The 16010-nt window shown below is 52.6% G+C and overlaps 6 protein-coding genes across 6 annotated transcripts; 2 read left to right on the top strand and 4 right to left on the bottom strand.

The window, feature by feature from the left end:
- Window positions 1-241: 241 nt before the first annotated feature.
- BU26DRAFT_568956 (DUF803-domain-containing protein) lies at window positions 242-2294 on the top strand (the record flags this gene model as incomplete). Its single annotated transcript, XM_033833832.1, has 2 exons — window positions 242-1018; window positions 1068-2294. The coding sequence occupies 2 exons, from the start codon at window positions 242-244 to the stop codon at window positions 2292-2294; spliced, it is 2004 nt and encodes a 667-aa protein (XP_033679983.1).
- Window positions 2295-3253: 959 nt separating this feature from the next.
- Window positions 3254-6196, top strand: BU26DRAFT_508920 (uncharacterized protein; the record flags this gene model as incomplete). Its single annotated transcript, XM_033827119.1, has 4 exons — window positions 3254-3375; window positions 3438-5088; window positions 5178-5493; window positions 5652-6196. The coding sequence occupies 4 exons, from the start codon at window positions 3254-3256 to the stop codon at window positions 6194-6196; spliced, it is 2634 nt and encodes an 877-aa protein (XP_033679982.1).
- A 2433-nt stretch (window positions 6197-8629) lies between these two features.
- Window positions 8630-9660, bottom strand: BU26DRAFT_508919 (uncharacterized protein; the record flags this gene model as incomplete). Its single annotated transcript, XM_033827118.1, has 4 exons — window positions 8630-8786; window positions 8844-8910; window positions 9091-9360; window positions 9480-9660. 4 exons carry the CDS (start codon window positions 9658-9660, stop codon window positions 8630-8632), a joined length of 675 nt encoding a protein of 224 aa, XP_033679981.1.
- Window positions 9661-12482: 2822 nt separating this feature from the next.
- On the bottom strand, window positions 12483-13557 carry BU26DRAFT_522678 (kinase-like protein). The gene has a single exon (XM_033829840.1). It carries the CDS (start codon window positions 13540-13542, stop codon window positions 12736-12738), a length of 807 nt encoding a protein of 268 aa, XP_033679980.1. The 5' UTR covers window positions 13543-13557; the 3' UTR covers window positions 12483-12735.
- Window positions 13558-13589: 32 nt separating this feature from the next.
- Window positions 13590-14034, bottom strand: BU26DRAFT_522677 (uncharacterized protein). Its single transcript, XM_033829839.1, has 2 exons — window positions 13772-14034; window positions 13590-13717 (listed from the first exon to the last, which is right to left on the bottom strand). The coding sequence occupies exons 1-2, from the start codon at window positions 13994-13996 to the stop codon at window positions 13700-13702; spliced, it is 243 nt and encodes an 80-aa protein (XP_033679979.1). The 5' UTR covers window positions 13997-14034; the 3' UTR covers window positions 13590-13699.
- A 592-nt stretch (window positions 14035-14626) lies between these two features.
- Window positions 14627-15188, bottom strand: BU26DRAFT_377728 (cytochrome P450; the record flags this gene model as incomplete). The annotated part of the gene is made up of 2 exons (XM_033822539.1): window positions 14627-14892; window positions 14936-15188. Coding segments are annotated over 2 exons (519 nt in total), but the record flags the coding sequence as incomplete, so codon positions are not given.
- Between the last annotated feature and the right edge of the window lie 822 nt (window positions 15189-16010).

Here is a 16010-nt window from a genome sequence, read left to right as displayed (position 1 = left end):
GCTCGTGCGACGGTCCCGGCCCAAACAGACTTCCCTTCTCGTCACCACCTCCGCGCCGTGTGCATTCCCGCCCGACGACACCCTTTCGCCGCTGAACTCGCACATTGACTCGCCCATGCCTCCGCCGCGGTTGTCTCTGCCCTAAATATTCCACCGCATACCGTCGACGTCGAGCGCCGGTTGCGCTACCCCGGTGACAGCGGCCCCACCCAGCACCGTGGACCACGCTGCGTCCCTCACCATGGACTCGGCCGGTCAACTCCTCACCACCGCCCACGGCCTCTACGCACGCTCCGGCGGCGTGGCAGGCGACTCCGCGAAGCGACCACCCATATACAAAGTCGTGGGCATCATTCTGGCAATATCCTCGGGCGCCTTCATCGGCGTGTCCTTCGTGCTGAAGAAGCACGGCCTGCTCAAGGCCAATGCAAAGTACAACGAAGAGGCGGGCGAGGGCTACGGCTACCTCAAGAATGCCTGGTGGTGGACCGGCATGACGCTGATGATCATTGGCGAGATCTGCAACTTCGTCGCCTACGCCTTCGTCGACGCCATTCTCGTCACACCCATGGGCGCCCTCTCCGTCGTCATTACCGCCATTCTATCTGCCATATTCCTGAAGGAGCGCTTGAGTTTTGTGGGCAAGGTCGGGTGCTTTAACTGCATTATCGGCTCCGTCGTCATCGTCATAAATGCCCCGGAACAGTCCGCCGTCGCCGATATCCAGGATATGAAGGATTTGGTCAAAGCGCCCGGCTTCCTCAGCTACGCCGGCGTTGTCATTGTTGGTTGTGTAGTCGTGGCCCTTTGGTTAGGGCCAAAGTATGGAAAGAAGTCTATGTTGGTATACCTTTCCATCTGCAGTCTAATCGGAGGCCTCAGCGTTGTTGCAACGCAGGGCCTCGGAGCTGCCATTGTCGCTCAGATTGCAGGAAAATCGCAGTTTAAAGAGTGGTTTCTATATGTCCTGCTCGTATTTGTCATCTCGACGCTGGTCACCGAGATCATTTATCTAAACGTAAGCCGCCCTGATCTGGTCTCTACAAAATATGCTAATTTTCTTCCAGAAAGCGCTCAACCTCTTCAACGCAGCGCTCGTTACTCCGACCTACTACGTCTTCTTCACCTCTGCCACCATTGTTACCTCCGCTATCCTCTTCCAAGGCTTCAAGGGCACCGCTGCAACAATATCCACCGTTATTATGGGTTTCCTGCAGATTTGCGCCGGAGTAGTCCTGCTGCAGCTCTCCAAGTCTGCCAAAGACGTCCCCGATGCTGCCGTCTTCAAGGGCGACCTCGACCAGGTCCGCACCGTCGCCGAACAGGAAGAACCCGAGTACGAACCCAGGGCAGACACCATTCGCGGCGGTGGCGCCATCCTGCGCTCTCTGTCAAGAGCCCGAAGCGAGAAGCAAATGATGGAAGTAAAGAGGTTACAGGAGGAGCATATGGAGCCCATCGGCGAAGGGGAGCAGGTCGAATTCGATGGCCTGCGAAGACGCAAGACGATCCTGGATCCGGACCACCCGTCGCGGAATGCTACTATCGTTCGCCACAGGACCATCCATCCGCCGTTGGGCATGTCACATTTTCCCACGGATGAGTCAGATGACGACAACAGCAGCTACCATCCAGGCTTCTTTCAGAGGCTCCGGTCGCGAGGAAAGTCACAAAGCAGCACGAATCCTCCGGTTAGCCTCTCGAATCTAGAACCAATAAGCTCAGACGGTGCCTCGGATAAGGACTCGTATACCAGAGCAATGCAGACAGACACCTCGTACAAGCCCCATGAGACAACGATCCACTTCGGTACACTGCCACATCCACCACATCCAGGTCAACATGACCGCCAATCTTCCGGCGACTCATTGCGTCCCCCGAAACCGCCACCGCACACTGCAAAGCGCCAATTCTCGTTTCAGAACGTGTTTGGTAGAAACCGTGCGCAGTCTGGCGGCGAGCAGTCGATAACTGGACGTCCCACGAGCAGAAGTAGTAGGAAGAGCAGTCGCGAGGATAAGGGGGGTGCGACAGAGGAGGAACGGCTAGGGCTTGTGAAGGGTGATTCTTCAGCACTCCTTCCGATCCCAAGTCGCGATAGCCAAGAGCTCAACCCGCCCACGTACTCGGATGTCGACGACGACTGGCGGATAATTAGGAGTCCCAGTCCTGGCGTCTCGCCCGGCCGAGGCCCGTCTACCGCAGCGCCGGGTATACGGAGGACGGAGACGGAAGAGACCAGCCCGTATGACGAGAAGGACGTGGAAAAAGGAAGAGGCGGCGCGTTCCTCTAGACGCCGCTGGACTGAGCTGTGCTCGCCAAAAAGCAACAAAAGAGGCAGTTTGATTTTCTGGTACTTGCTTGCTTGCTATATACCACGCGAGCCACGCTATTCCTACCTGTCTCGCCCTTTTTACACCCCTTTTCTTCGCTTTTTGCATGTCGTTGTTGCATATGCATTTTGGAGCGAGGCTCGTCGTTGTGCTTTTTCGTGTAGTGTACGATGCGATGGCGATCGATGCATGGTGTCGAAGCGTTTGGTAATGATCTTTGTATAAGGCGGCTTATGGCGTGCTATCATACATTAGGAATGCGTTGGGCTTGTATACATAACTTAGAGAGTGATGAGCGGGCATGACGATAATGAGCGTCATGAGGTATATACGTGTTATGATTTTCTGCAGTATCGCTACTGTTGTTTTAGGCGTGGCGTCCTGTTCGGTCCTCGACGGGATAGGCTGGGCGTATGGTATAGAAGGTCGACCGTCTTCTCTTCTCCGATGGGGCCTTCTTCACCCTATCTACCAAAGCATTCGGGTGTCTAAAACCGGCAGTTATCCTGAGGCATGTGGGTCTGTCCCCTCTGTCCTAGACCCAAAGCTACTAAAAGCCGCCAGCGGGTAGACGTATGCGCGCACCAAGCGAGACAAGATTCAAAGGCTGTTAGGCGCCCTTTCATGTAGCGATAATGCTGTGGTACATTTTCAGCCTGTCCGCGCAGAGCATTCCGCTCCACAAGGCTTGGCTTCGAGTCGCCACAGTTTCCTTGGTTAACGTGGTGGTCGCCAAGTGGTTACCATCGGCACGGTATGCTCTAACGATTGGACTGGATCGGCGCTCGGACATGCTGCCTGGGTATGCGGCACACCTCGCTCAACATATAGACCGCAAGTATGCCAGCGTTTATATGTAAACTGGTTTAGTCGCATTACTTCTCCTCAGCTTCAGCGATTCTCTTCATCAACGTCGAAAATGGCTAAAAAGAAGAAGAGCGGAAAGCAGCTGCCAGTTCCAGAACCGGAGCCTCCATTCGACGAGTCGACCGCGGAATCAACCCCATGCTCTCAACCCACATCTCAACGGCCTGAGACCTCGTTAGAAGTCCCGTTTCCATTTATCTTTGACTTATGTACATATAACTAACTGTGATCTGCAGTCCTTACACAAGTTCTCTTGTCGCACTTCGTATCGGCCCCGAACAAAGAGAGTACCACGTCCCCCGAGATCTCTTGCAAAATCCAGATTGGATCGCCTCTTCCAGCACATGGGAGAGAGGCGTATATCTAGCCGATGTTGACGAAAACACCGGTCATGTACTGGTCCACTACCTGTACACCGGAGCGTACCAAACGCTCGACAACACGGCCGCCTCTCCGGTTGACGAGGTAAAGATCGAATTCAAGAGAGCTGTATTGGCCTACACGGCGGCGAAGAATTACAGCCTACATGGGCTACAAGGGCTGGCGAAGAAACAAATCGAACGCTTCGGCACAGAGATGGACATTTTCGACGTCGCTGAAGCTCTCAAGGATGACTTCTCGAAACTCCTAGGCGATACCGCCTGGTTCCATGACTACTTGGACGGGAAAGCCAAGGCGGCGTTTGAAGAAGATCGCACGGTGTTTGCGAGGGATGGCTTTTTCGGCCGCGTTAACGATGTCGGTTTGGCTAGAGTGCTGGCAAAGTGCGTGGTGGGGCTTTACAATGACAAGGTCGAGCGCATGCTCGGCGCGCAGAGGGGGTCCCCTGTAAGGACTTCTGAAGAGTGCGGGACCAGCGTCCCTGATCTACTCGTTGACGGAGGACTGGTGGAAGAGCCCTTTACCGTCGATGCAATATCTAAAGAAGATTGTCCGTGTCCTGCTCTGGAGTGTTCTGTACAAGACTATCCTGCCAGCGATTGTCCCGCACCGGAGTGTCCTGCGCAAGACTATCCTGCCGACGATTGTTCTGCTCCGGAGTGTCCTGCACAAGCCTATCCTGCCGACGATTGTTCTGCTCCGGAGTGTCCTGCACAAGCCTATCCTGTCAACGATTGTCCTGCTCTGGAGTGTCCTGCACAAGCCTATCCTACCAACGATTGTCCTGCTCTGGAGTGTTCTGTACAAGACTCTCCTGCCAACGATTATCCTGCTCCGGAGTGTTCTGCACAAGACTATCTTGTCGACGATTGTCCTGCTCCGGAGTGTTCTGCACAAGACTATCTTGTCGACGATTGTCCTGCACTGGAGTGTCCTGCACAAGACTATCCTGTTCAAGAGGCTTCCACCGACGAGCCTCTTATCGCCGAAGAGCAGGAACCCGTGCCTGAGCATGTGCCAGAGCCTGAGCCGGCAACCGAGGAGGGCGATCTATGGCGATGGGGCTCATTTGCAAAGAGGAAGAAAGGGAAGAAGGCTAAAAGAGGTGCCATTGAAGTAATCGAGGAGGTGTTCGAGGTTAAAGAAGAGCCGACAGTAACCGTCGCACCCGTTGATGGTGAAATGGTTAATTCAGAACTTGGAACGTGCAGCGTAGATGCCACTGGTGAGCCAGTGGCACAGGCCGAAGAGAACGTCACTCTGTGGCCTCTCGAACCAACCGAAGGGGTGGGTGAGCTCACCAGTAACGGTCACTCGGATCTTAAAGTGGATTCAGAGCAGCCCACTGAGGCTGAGGGTGAGATATGCCCTCTTCGCGTCAAGCATTTGCTTGACGGAGACAAATGGAAACACTGCAGACAATGCCGGGCTATTGTGCGCCAGGTTGCTATCCAACTTGCCCGTGCGGCCCATACAGATGGGGACGGATATGAGATAGTAGATCAGGTGTTGATTAGGTAGTTGCGGAGAGAGGATTGACCTAGTTGCTTGGCTTGCTACATGTTTCTCCATTTCTGTGATAAGTATGCCTTCAGTCTCCCCCGAGTGTTCGGCTTCGTCTATCTGTTCTTGCTGGCGATGGAACCAACATCAATTATGGGTCCAGCCTCGACATGTCTTATCAGATAACCGATCGCACGCTCTGCACTGTCCCAAGCGGCTCGAAATGTTCTCTTAACCTGGCCGCCCTGGGTTACAAGTTTCTTGGTGGTTTTTTGTCCCTAGATGAGATCTCTGACTCGCTGGCCCTAGACCAACGCGGGGCTTCTTTGCTTTGGGTAAAACAAGCTGAAAATTCGCCGCCAAGTGCGCCACGACCAATGAAGGATCAGAGCCGGGTCACGCTCATCGGTATCGAACAGATTCCCAAACGCATCAGATATTTTAGGAAACAAAGGCTTGAGTTGTGCACTTGCTCCACTATGCCCCAAACCAATCCATTTGCTCTTTCGCATCAGGGACCTAGATAAACGCTGCGGTTGCCCTGTCGCAGCCTAATAGTCATACAGCTTCTTTGTTGGCCATCAACACAGCTTTTGAAAAGGATCGCACTACATATTTCAGAAGCTGCTTGAGCGTCAGGATATACTACGATGAGATTGGCCCAGCCACCGAATTTGCGAAACCGCAAGGCAAATACACGCAAGTGTTGATGGAACGTATAAGAGCGAAGAAGAACAACGGCAGACCGGGAATTCAGCTTCAAGTTATATCATTCCATGCTTCAATCCTTTCACACTTAGCTGTATTTTCTCCATTTCCATATAATCTACAATTCCTTCTCCACTCCACACCATGTGGCCCAACTTCTTTTACAAGAGACTCACCCCACTTGCTTTCACAAGAAGACGACCATTACCTCGCTCGGCGCATGGTCCCTCCTCGATTCTTCGATCCCGTTGCCCGCTGCAGCCCAAACATGGTCAAACTCTCTGCAAAATCCCAAAATTACTTCCATGCTCAAAGCTCGGGTGTCGAAAATGGTTCTGTTACAACTGTAACCTTCCGGGTACCTCGTACAGAGCAAATAAGTCTGGGCCCAACGAAAATCTGAGATGTAAGCTGTGCCTCTAGCGCTTCGCATACCATCTAACCAACAGCCCTAGTCCTAAGATGTCCAAAACACCCAAGCAAGTAATGCGCCTTCTTTCTCTGGGAGGAGCATGAGGCTATAGCGAAAAAGTGGTTTAGCTGTTCGAAGCCGATAAGGAGTACTTAGCCGTCTTCGTTGCCCACTTCCATTTGACCGGATTGCGCGGAGGTGTTTGAGGCGAGCGGGGCGAGGCTGGCTCGTCAGCCAGCCATCCGCGGATGATGGCGGAGTTGAACATCGTGGGAGGAGTGTGCGTGCATTAGAGGCTGCTGGAGTAGCAGCTAGACGAGGCGCTAAGCGTGTGGAGTCAAGAACGGAGAGCGTGTCTGTTGAGGGGGAGATATCGAGAGGAAATCGAGTGGCGTTCGAAGGGAAACAATGGTCTCTTCAAGTTCGGCGTTTTGGCTTTCGAGATATTACTGTTCCGCTTTGATTCCTGCGAGGTTGGTTCTGACGCTATTGATGATGCTTTTCTGGGTTGCAATGAAGGCGGGTGTCTTCGCGAAGGGCTTTTTGGGTAGCAGATGCTGTGGAGCCGTTTTGGTCTGATTTTATGCATATGGCCCCTGAAAGCTGCTCTGCAGAACCAACTGTATCGTGTCCTTCGTTCATGTCTCTAGCGAGCCTCTGCAACATCAACCCCAGGGAGCCATCCCAGAACCCCCCACTCCCTTTATTGCTCCGCCCGCCATAAATAACATAGAGAGTGATGGGGGGATGACGGTAGTGGGCGTCATGAAGTATATACGTGTTATGATTTTTCTGCAGTATTACTACTGTTACTAGGGCGTAGCGTCCTGTCCTATGCTTAACGGGATAAGCTGTGCGTATATAAGAGGTTCTTCTCTTCTCTAATAGGGCTTCTTTACCCTATCTGCTAAAACACTTAGGTGTCTAAAACCGGTAGTTATCCTAAGGCATGTAGATCTGTCCTCTAGTGCTAGACTAAAAGGTATTAAAAGCCGCCAGCGGGTAGACGTATGCGCGGACAGGCGGGATCAAAAACAACACGTTTCCTGGATAGATCATGCACAGCGAGCAGTCGGACTTCCCTCCCGCTCGTGGTCTTCTACCTCGAGATTTTAATGGAAAGAGCCGCTGATATTTCTCTCTCCTCTGCCACAGCAACCCCATAGCCGTCCTGTCCTATCCTCTACCATTCCATCTCCACTCTTCTTTCCCTCTATACACACAAACCCCTCCCGCCTCTCCCTTTCCCTCTACTGGCGCCTCCATCCTCCCAGAGCTTTTGCTCGGAAAACATTAAAAATTCAGAAAAGGCGTAGGTGCGGAGCCACTCCCGAGGTCCTTGCTCTAAAACCCAGCACAGTCACGGCTGATGCTGCTGCCGACCATGCGAACGAAAACCAACAAATCAGCAACGCCATGGAGAACAAGTCGGCTTACAAGGCGCTATGGTGTCGAACACTACGTCTCGACCCTCTAGTAGCCGGTAGCTGCTGCTGGTATATAAGCTCAGTCTTTCTTCTTCTTTGTTCATTTCTTTTCTTCTTCACGCGCGTTCCAGTCGATTGAATAAAAAGTCTCTCGAAGGATACCATGGCGAGACTGTCTCGGCTTCTAAAACTCTGTCCAATTAATCCACATGGCGGTCCTGGCTCGGCACTAAAATTCTTTCAACAAAGAGACCATGCTGGAAGGCGCGGGGCGGAGAGTGCGAGGGTTGGGTATGTGGAGGGCATTGAGATGGTCGAATCAGCGGGGCGCGTTCGTGGTGATGCAGTGCAAGCGTGGGTTGCCGCTGTAGTCGTTCTAAGATTCCCGCGTCTTTTCTTCGCTCGAGATGTGCTTCATCCGAGACTTCACCGAAACAATCATGGCTATATAGCCCTCCCTACCCACTTAGCTATTCTGCTTTCTCTTTCTCTTTACGCGTGCGGACTTTACTGGGATTCACTAAAACAATCCCAGCTCTGTTCTATGCGGAGCTCGTCTCTCGTCCTCTAAAACGCAATGCACATCTTCTCCATGGGTGTGGTTTCGGGTGTTAAACCTCACTCCGCGTTACCTGATGGAGAGCAGAGGCTGCCCTTTCGATCAAAGCGGGGCATTCCGCTTCACGTGTCCGTAGTTCGTCTCCTGGACTTCTGGAGGCTATATAAGGCCACCTTCTGGCGGCATTCTCTTTCTCTTTCCACACATGCTTCACCGGGTTCTCACTAAAATGACCTAGGACTTTGTTTATGCGGAGTTCGTGTCTTGCTAAAATGGGCTTGGACTTGCGTCATGCGGAGTCCGCCCTCGACCTCTAAAAACGTCAGTCAAGTATCGCATGAGCGTTGCTCGAGGACCTAAAAGCCATCAGTAGTGCGTTAAATGGCGCGGCTTGGAGTGCGACGAGTTTGAGCCTTGTAGCCGGACTTGGGTATCTACCTAGGTAGCGCCGGTCGCGGCGGCGCGTTGATCCAGGGAAGTGATGCCGCGCAGCGCTGTACCGAACAACCATTCGTGCATTTCCCGGCTTGCATAAGGGGAATTTGTCCTTGGGCGTTTAGTCATCTTCCCAAGTCGATCCGAAGTTGTCACAGCACTGCGATGGGTATATAAACCCTCGTTCTCTACTCCTTCGCTTCTCTTCGACACTTACGCTTCCGGCGCGTTCTCTAAAAATCGGTGAGGAGGTTGACGTGGGACCTTCTGCCCGGCTGGTCGGTCTCTAAAAAGTCGCGAGATATTCTATCATGTTGTTCGCAGGAAGAAGTTTTGGAAGGAAATCGCTATGGGGAGTCGAGTCGTCGCTCTCCTCTCGTACGTCCCGCTAGCCTCGATGCGCCGCAGATATCGAATGACTGGCGCTGCTGATTCATTGCGATTTTAGCTGCCAGCTGTCTCACGCGGAGTTCTCTCCATGCCAGCTCCTTCCCAGCAGATATAAAGCCGTTCTTCCTTCCTCTTCTCGCTCCCATCAATGCTCCACGGTCCTTTCTCTAAAAGAGCATGCTCCAGCCGAATGTGGGATTCTTGCCCGGGCTCTAAAAGACGACCGAGAAACAATCGACGCTTTCTTCGAATCGTGGACTCGGCTTTCCATGGCCAGCATACGATGAACTCGAACCAAATACGTCTTCGCAAATCCCGATGCCTCCGAGGGAAACTCTGGAAGTCTGATGGACATCAAGGTCTACGCCTTCATGTTTATGGAACTCTTGCGGCGGAGGGAAAGCCAAGAACACTCTTTCGTTTGGGTATATAAGCCTCCCCTCAACCGATTTCCCTTACACACATCTGCTTCCTCTTCTCTCAAAATTTCCGACGAGAGCGGTGATGGAGCCTGCGCTCCCCTCCCCTAAAAGTTCACGCACAGAGCTCACATGGAGCTCCCCTCCTGCTTCTTCTAAAGGCTCATTAACGAAGAGCTCATGGCGGGGAGAGCCTGCGCGGAGAGCCTGCGCGGAGAGACACATATACAGCACAGGAAGAAGTCTCTTCGAGTGGATGTCGAAGAAATACCAAGCAGAGCGTTATAACACACATTGCTCTTCTCTTGAACTGCTTTGTTACCTCCATGTCGATGGCTACATGCGCCAATCCTCGCCTGTGCTGGTATATAAAGCGTCGTCCTGCTTCTACCTTTGCCTACCCACGCGCCTCTGGGGCTTTCTCCAAAAGGGCAGAGGTAGGTGTGTATGAAGTCCCTCTTCCGCGCTCTAAAAGAACTTTCCCAGCGCGGCATGGGCAGGCTGTTTGGACCAAAATCCGAAACTGGTGGAGCTTCTGGTGGTATGGATCCCGCGCGAGGGAATTCAAGAACGAGAAGTGTGAGGACGCGCGCTTGATTGAAGTGACAGTCGAATTGATAGATGATGGTCAGCACCATTATCACTATACACCTCCTACTTTCCTCTTCTGCGTCTCCACTTACAGAGCCGCTGTCTTGAGTCCTCCCCAGAATGTCAAATGGGCCAATTTTAGGAGTATATAAAGCCTCGGTCTTTCGCCCTCATATTCCTCACCCTGATATCTTCATTCCCTTTACTAAAAATGTACGCACCAAGACTTCATGCGTGGCTGCCTCTGCCGCGTCTAGAAATGGTATGGACATCGTTCCATGGTTTCAGTTTTGGCCGGGAGGTAGTTGCGTTGCGCTGGATTAAGGTCCCCGCGTACGATGAACGGTTGCGAAAACGCCACCATCGGAAGGCGACGTTCATAATCCATAGTGTTCTCGCAGAATGATTTCGAGCCGATATCTAACATGAGCCAGCCGAACACCGCGTGACGACCGGGGCGTCCATATAAACTTACCACGGTTCTCCTCCTGTACCTCGCTCCACCACCTCGCTCCACCTCCAGCTCCGAACCATTAAAAAAATGGTAGCTGGATGGAAGTGCTTGCCGCAAAAGCTTTGATGGCGCCCTTCGCATCCGTGCTCGAGGAAAAGAACATCAGACCTGTACCAAGTATCGAAGACTCCGAAAAAAACGCACATAACCCCCAGAAGAAGAAACATGCCTTCGCTAAGTGCTGTCTTTTGAGCCCACCCTCTTTTCTGCGCATATAAAGCGCATCATCTCTCCCTCTTCTTCAGTTCCCCGCTTCACATCCTCGTTCGATTTCTCTTGACTAAAATAAGAGTGGAATGGACATATGTGGTCTGTCGGCCCTCTAAAATAATAGCCGGCAGGTTCGATGCGTCTCCGCCTGGTTTTGTATCTAGATTTAAAAGGAAACGCCGCTATGTTGTGAGACGGGAAGGGGTGACGCGAACTTGCTTTTCGCTGTGATGCGGTCCCTTGTTGGAGGCTGAGCTCTTACGCGTCGGAGAGGAATATCTTCCGTGTAAGGCGCTGAAAAACCTTCTCGTGGTATAATGCATAGCTAGCAGTAAGGCCGATGGCATGGAAGCGCAAATATATCTACTAAAAGAGGGGAATTGACGACGGGGATACGATGGTAACGATATCGTTCATCGGAAAGAAGTTTATACAGGAAGCTCGCAACTTGAAGTTGCGATGGAATGAAGAAGTAAAAAGATGAGTATAAGTTATGGCACCAGTAAGTGAAATGAAATGCAATGATGATGATTGAAGGCGCGCTATGCAACGTAAGGAATCGGTCGTCTCATCTAGCCCAGAAAGCCAACTACTTGGAAGTTGTAGTTGCATATCGGCCCCGAGTTCGAGACCTGAATATGTTAGCCTTTTGTGACTGAGGGCTAAGTGACGATTCTTACCTCTATCGGAGCATACCCTCCACCAACCATCGTGCTCCCATCCCAAACCTCGACCTGCACCTTACCGGTGCCTAGGCCGCCGAACTTGAACTTGTTGTAACCCTCTACAAGGTCCAATTCGCCAAGCTGCTTATCGCCGTTCTTAACGATAGCAACAAGGTTGCTATTTGCCATTCACCACCAGCACAATCCCAGTGATCACGTCCTCAGCAAGATTTGCGATGTCTTGGGGCTTTCCAAGGGGGTCGGCGTTGCAGTCCGCATCGGCGGTAAGAATGTGGTGCCAAAAGATACCCTGAATAGCCTTGCCATTCGTCGGTACCATATTCTTCGTCGTAGTATCGCCACGCTTCCAGGTCTGAATGAAGGCCGGAAGAATTTGCCAATATTCAGAATGTCCAAGGATTGCTAACCTGAATCAGCAGATTGATCAAAAATAGAGTGGATCGGCGCAGAAGGAGCAGAGGGCGATATCTCGTTGCTAAGATGATTGTACCCGCCGTGCTCTCAGGCATGACTCTCAATCCTTTGGTATCCAAAGTCGTGGTCTTCCTCGATTGGCTCAACCAGCCACCCTGGTATCTACCCTCCGCCCGTCTTTCAGCCGCTCCATGACATCCATCACTCCGCGGCGGCGGTATCCTCATCGAGGCCCTAGTTGGGTTCCATTGCTCTTGCTGTCCTTACCGGAGGGGTTGACGTCGTTTGCGTACTAGTGGGAATAGGCTGTGGGAGCGGCTGGGGGCAGACGAGGCGCGCAGGGCTAAGGCTAGCTAGTCGGTGAACAGTAGGAGAGCGTGCGGACAGTGAATGCTGTTAGAGTCGTAGTTGGGTCAGGTCCTGGGCATGCGGAGCGATGTTCTTCGAGAATATTGCGTTGCCGTCTATAGGTTGATGGTTGTGGTGCTAATGCTATGGCGACGACGCGCGATAGACGGCGCGCTTAGGACGCAAAAGATGGATGTAGAGTGAGCAGTAATGGTTTACTAACGAATTGCAAAGTGGGGGGGGGGGGGGGCGGCGGAGCACGATAATGAGTACAAGAGGCTGGTCTGGAATCCATGTTGGCTTGCGTCGAACGCCGCTGGATGCAAAGAACGTCGCACGTGCGAATAGACGGGGGTTCGGAACGGATATACTTAAGACTGGAATAGTCTTTAAGGGGAACATACGAGCTCCCTGGGATAGATGAGAGAGTGGACGGTAATTGGGGAGCGTTCTTGAGGCCCTTTCTAGATAAGCTGGTCCGCATGTGTAAAGATCGGGGCGAATGAATTCGGCGACTTGATGTCTATGAGGCGTCTCTTAACCCCCCTGCGTTTGAGCGCCGCGGTTCCCACCCAAGCTCGACTCGCTAAAACTCCGTATCTCATCCTGAACAAGGCTAACATCTTCTATTGCTTGCGCAACATCCTTGTACTCCGATCTCCAGCATCTTGTAACGACCCCTCCGAGCAGCAGCGCACTAGTATCTGGGAATTCCCCGGCAGCGTACAGCCTGGTGATATCGGAATCGGGTTGGTCGTGGTATGGTTTCCGCATAGTCTCTACCTCATAGAGCATAGATCCGAGCGCAAATAGCTCGGATTGAACTGAGGGCGCCTTCGCAGGAATGTTCGGGTGCTGAGAATGTATACTAGGAAATACAGTCGGGATAGATCCGTCAATGGATGATCCAGCAAAGTCGCATAACTTTACATTGTCGTCCCAGTCGAGCAACGCATTATATGTACCTATATCCACCTGCAGTACGCCGGATAAGTGAACGTGATGAAGGGCCTGCGCAAGCTGAAGAGCCCAGCGCAGGACGTCTTCATGGAGCGGAAATCTTCCGGCGGCGTGGAGGTCCTGAAGTCGCTTGCGCAGAGGGTACTGGAGGCGTTCAAGCACAAGCATGTCTCTATGCGCATAGAGTAGCTTGGTGATACACGGATGAGAGCCCAGTCGCTTGTAGATTGCACGCTCAGTCTGAACGGCAGTTCGGTTCGGTTCGCCACAGGGTACTTTGACAACAGCTGAGTCAGAGAGCTGGAGAACGATGCCAGACACGCCGGCGGAGAGAAACGGAAGGTCCCATACTCTGTCAGGAAGAGAGGGATATGGCGATTCCATCGGGGGACGGCAGCTAAGGAAAGAATGAATGTCAGAGCGGGGTAGGCGAGTACTTTGAACATTGGCATGGCACAGCGTAGTTACATAAGCAAATGCCACACTATTCGGCCCGTCCCGCCGCGATACCCCGCAACATCGTAGCCGTCCATACCCTATCTTACCCGTTCACGTACTTCTAGGCAGCGGATTAGTTTGAGTTGTTCTACTCATGATAGAACCCTAAACTTACAATTACTACGGTTGTTGGAGGGTTCGCGCAAGCGGGGCATGCTCCCTCAGTCCTGGATGACCCAAAAAGAGCGGAGACTGCCCTAGCGTGTTCAACGGAGCAGTGACGGCTCGTGCCAACGCCTCGGGGGCTCTGGCACAGAATGTACCATCGGAAGGTCACCAAATGCTTGTCTGCCGCTGCACAGTCCACGGGTTTGACAGGTATATCGAAATACTGACACATTTGCGAGGTGCCTTTGGAGAAGAAGCGCTTCGATGGAGTCGGGTTTGTACAGGGAATTCTACCGAAGGGGCATTTAAATACCGGATACCAGCCCCGTGCCGTTGCCCGACTGGTGCCGAGCTGCGGCCAAGCTGCGGGCGCTATCTCCCTCCCTCTCGCGGTGGGGTCATTCCATCAGAAACTCCCCTGCTGCAGTGGTTCTATGATGGGTGAGCGACCAAAGCCGCGCTTGCCTGAAGGGAAAGGACCTAGAGCTAAGCGACTCTTACGGTCGGGATTGTAAATGAGGTAATTGCAGGATTCGCCATGCGGGGTCCAAATTTGGAATAGCGCCGCAGCACGTGAGTGCAGGACGGTTATTTCAGCCGCTCAACCCTACATATTCTCTTCGTTACTAAACGTAGTATCTTACGCCATCGGCTATACCTTCCAAGATGATCACATCGCAAACAGTCTGGGACCTTGGCAACAAGAAGTAGGTATGCTTTATAAGCCAGCCCGCAGCCATTCGCATTCTTAGCGGTCAAGACCACTCCCTTCTACGGTCTTGGACCACGACCCTCCAGCTTCTCGAAAGCTTGCGCTAGTCTCTCAGCAACAAACGCGGGCTCTGCGGGGACCTTTCCCCAAACACACCCGTTGTCCTTCGCCAAATAGGAAGTATTCCCATTGCTTGGGGTGGATCTTATCCCACCAGTCTCGGACAAAAGTCTCCACATCTGGTCCAAAGGATGACTCTTCGCGATGGAGTGTGTACAAGCTCGTAAACAAGGGCGTACCTTTCGCGACATATATGGGTTGCGATTGTTCGGGGCCTCCTCCAACTGGTAGCTTGGTGTCCCTGGGGCTGGTGCGGCCCATGAGGAGGAATATGGGATACAGGCGGAGCGCAGCGGCTTGTCAGCATTTTATCTCTCTTCTGGGGCCGGTCGGACTCACATTCGCTCAGAATATTCTGCAGAGGCTTGAAGTTGTTGAGGTTTTCGAAGGTGAGCAGCTCCTCGCCGCGCTGACGGACTTCATGTCGTAGTCGTGACCAATACCGTGGGTGCCGGGAAAGAAGAAACATGGTGTTTGCGATAAGCACGGCCGTCGTTTCCTGAAAAGCCATCATACCCTGGAGGATCTGACTGCGAATATAGTGTACGTCATACATCTGGGTAGCTAGTCCTTGGAGCATACTTCGCTGCTGCTGACCCTGTTTAAGTGGACGCAGACGGCGACGGACTAGCATTTCCTTCCAATGCCTGCTTGACATAGAAGTCGAGGTATTCATGAGCGCGCCGGCATCCGTCAATATATTGAATCTTGGGTGCGAAGACCTTGAATGGGCCTAATGCGACTCGCAACCCGGTACCAAAGAGCGCGGCATGGGAGGCGTCGAGGAATTCTTCCAAATTGAATGGGGCGCCGCCAGATTCCGCAGAAGGGTCCATGCTAAGCAGGAAATGCAGCGAATTCGGGGAAACTGACGGCACCTAGTCAGGAATGCGAGGCCGATGTAGGCAACGTTGGTACTTACAGTAACGAAGAAACGAACTTTGAGGAACTCCACTCAGATACCGCGGGGAGAATATCATTTGTTTAGCTCCTCGATCATCAACGACGCGCCTGGAGAAGAACTACTCATCGAGACGGACGAGAACGATACCTAGGCGAAAAGCGGCAAAACCAGGGGTTTGGATCGCAGAGGGTGATTAGACGGCTCTTCTAACACCAGAGAAGCTAATATTGGATAAGCTAGCCCTAGCTCATGAGATTCCAGGTGCCCAATGCCTTTCCAACCATCTCAAAGGATTGTCTTCCAAGGTCTCATCCTCCCACCTCCTGGCTCAACCACCGTCACAGCATCAAGAGTGGTCTTCTAACACCTTCCGGTATCAGTCGTTCCATGCCCCGCGGCGCGGAACTCCCCTATCCAAGTTTTGCACGCATCTATAGCACCTCCAGTGTGCAGTCTCATATGTATTCCCTTCGAATGCGACGAGGCGCGTAGCGCGGACAATTCTGAAGG

This window comes from Trematosphaeria pertusa (assembly GCF_010094035.1).
Source record: "Trematosphaeria pertusa strain CBS 122368 unplaced genomic scaffold BU26scaffold_14, whole genome shotgun sequence".
NCBI classification, from domain to species: domain Eukaryota; kingdom Fungi; phylum Ascomycota; class Dothideomycetes; order Pleosporales; family Trematosphaeriaceae; genus Trematosphaeria; species Trematosphaeria pertusa.
Note: the sequence above shows the minus strand (reverse complement) of the source record. Positions and strands in the feature narration are given on the sequence as shown.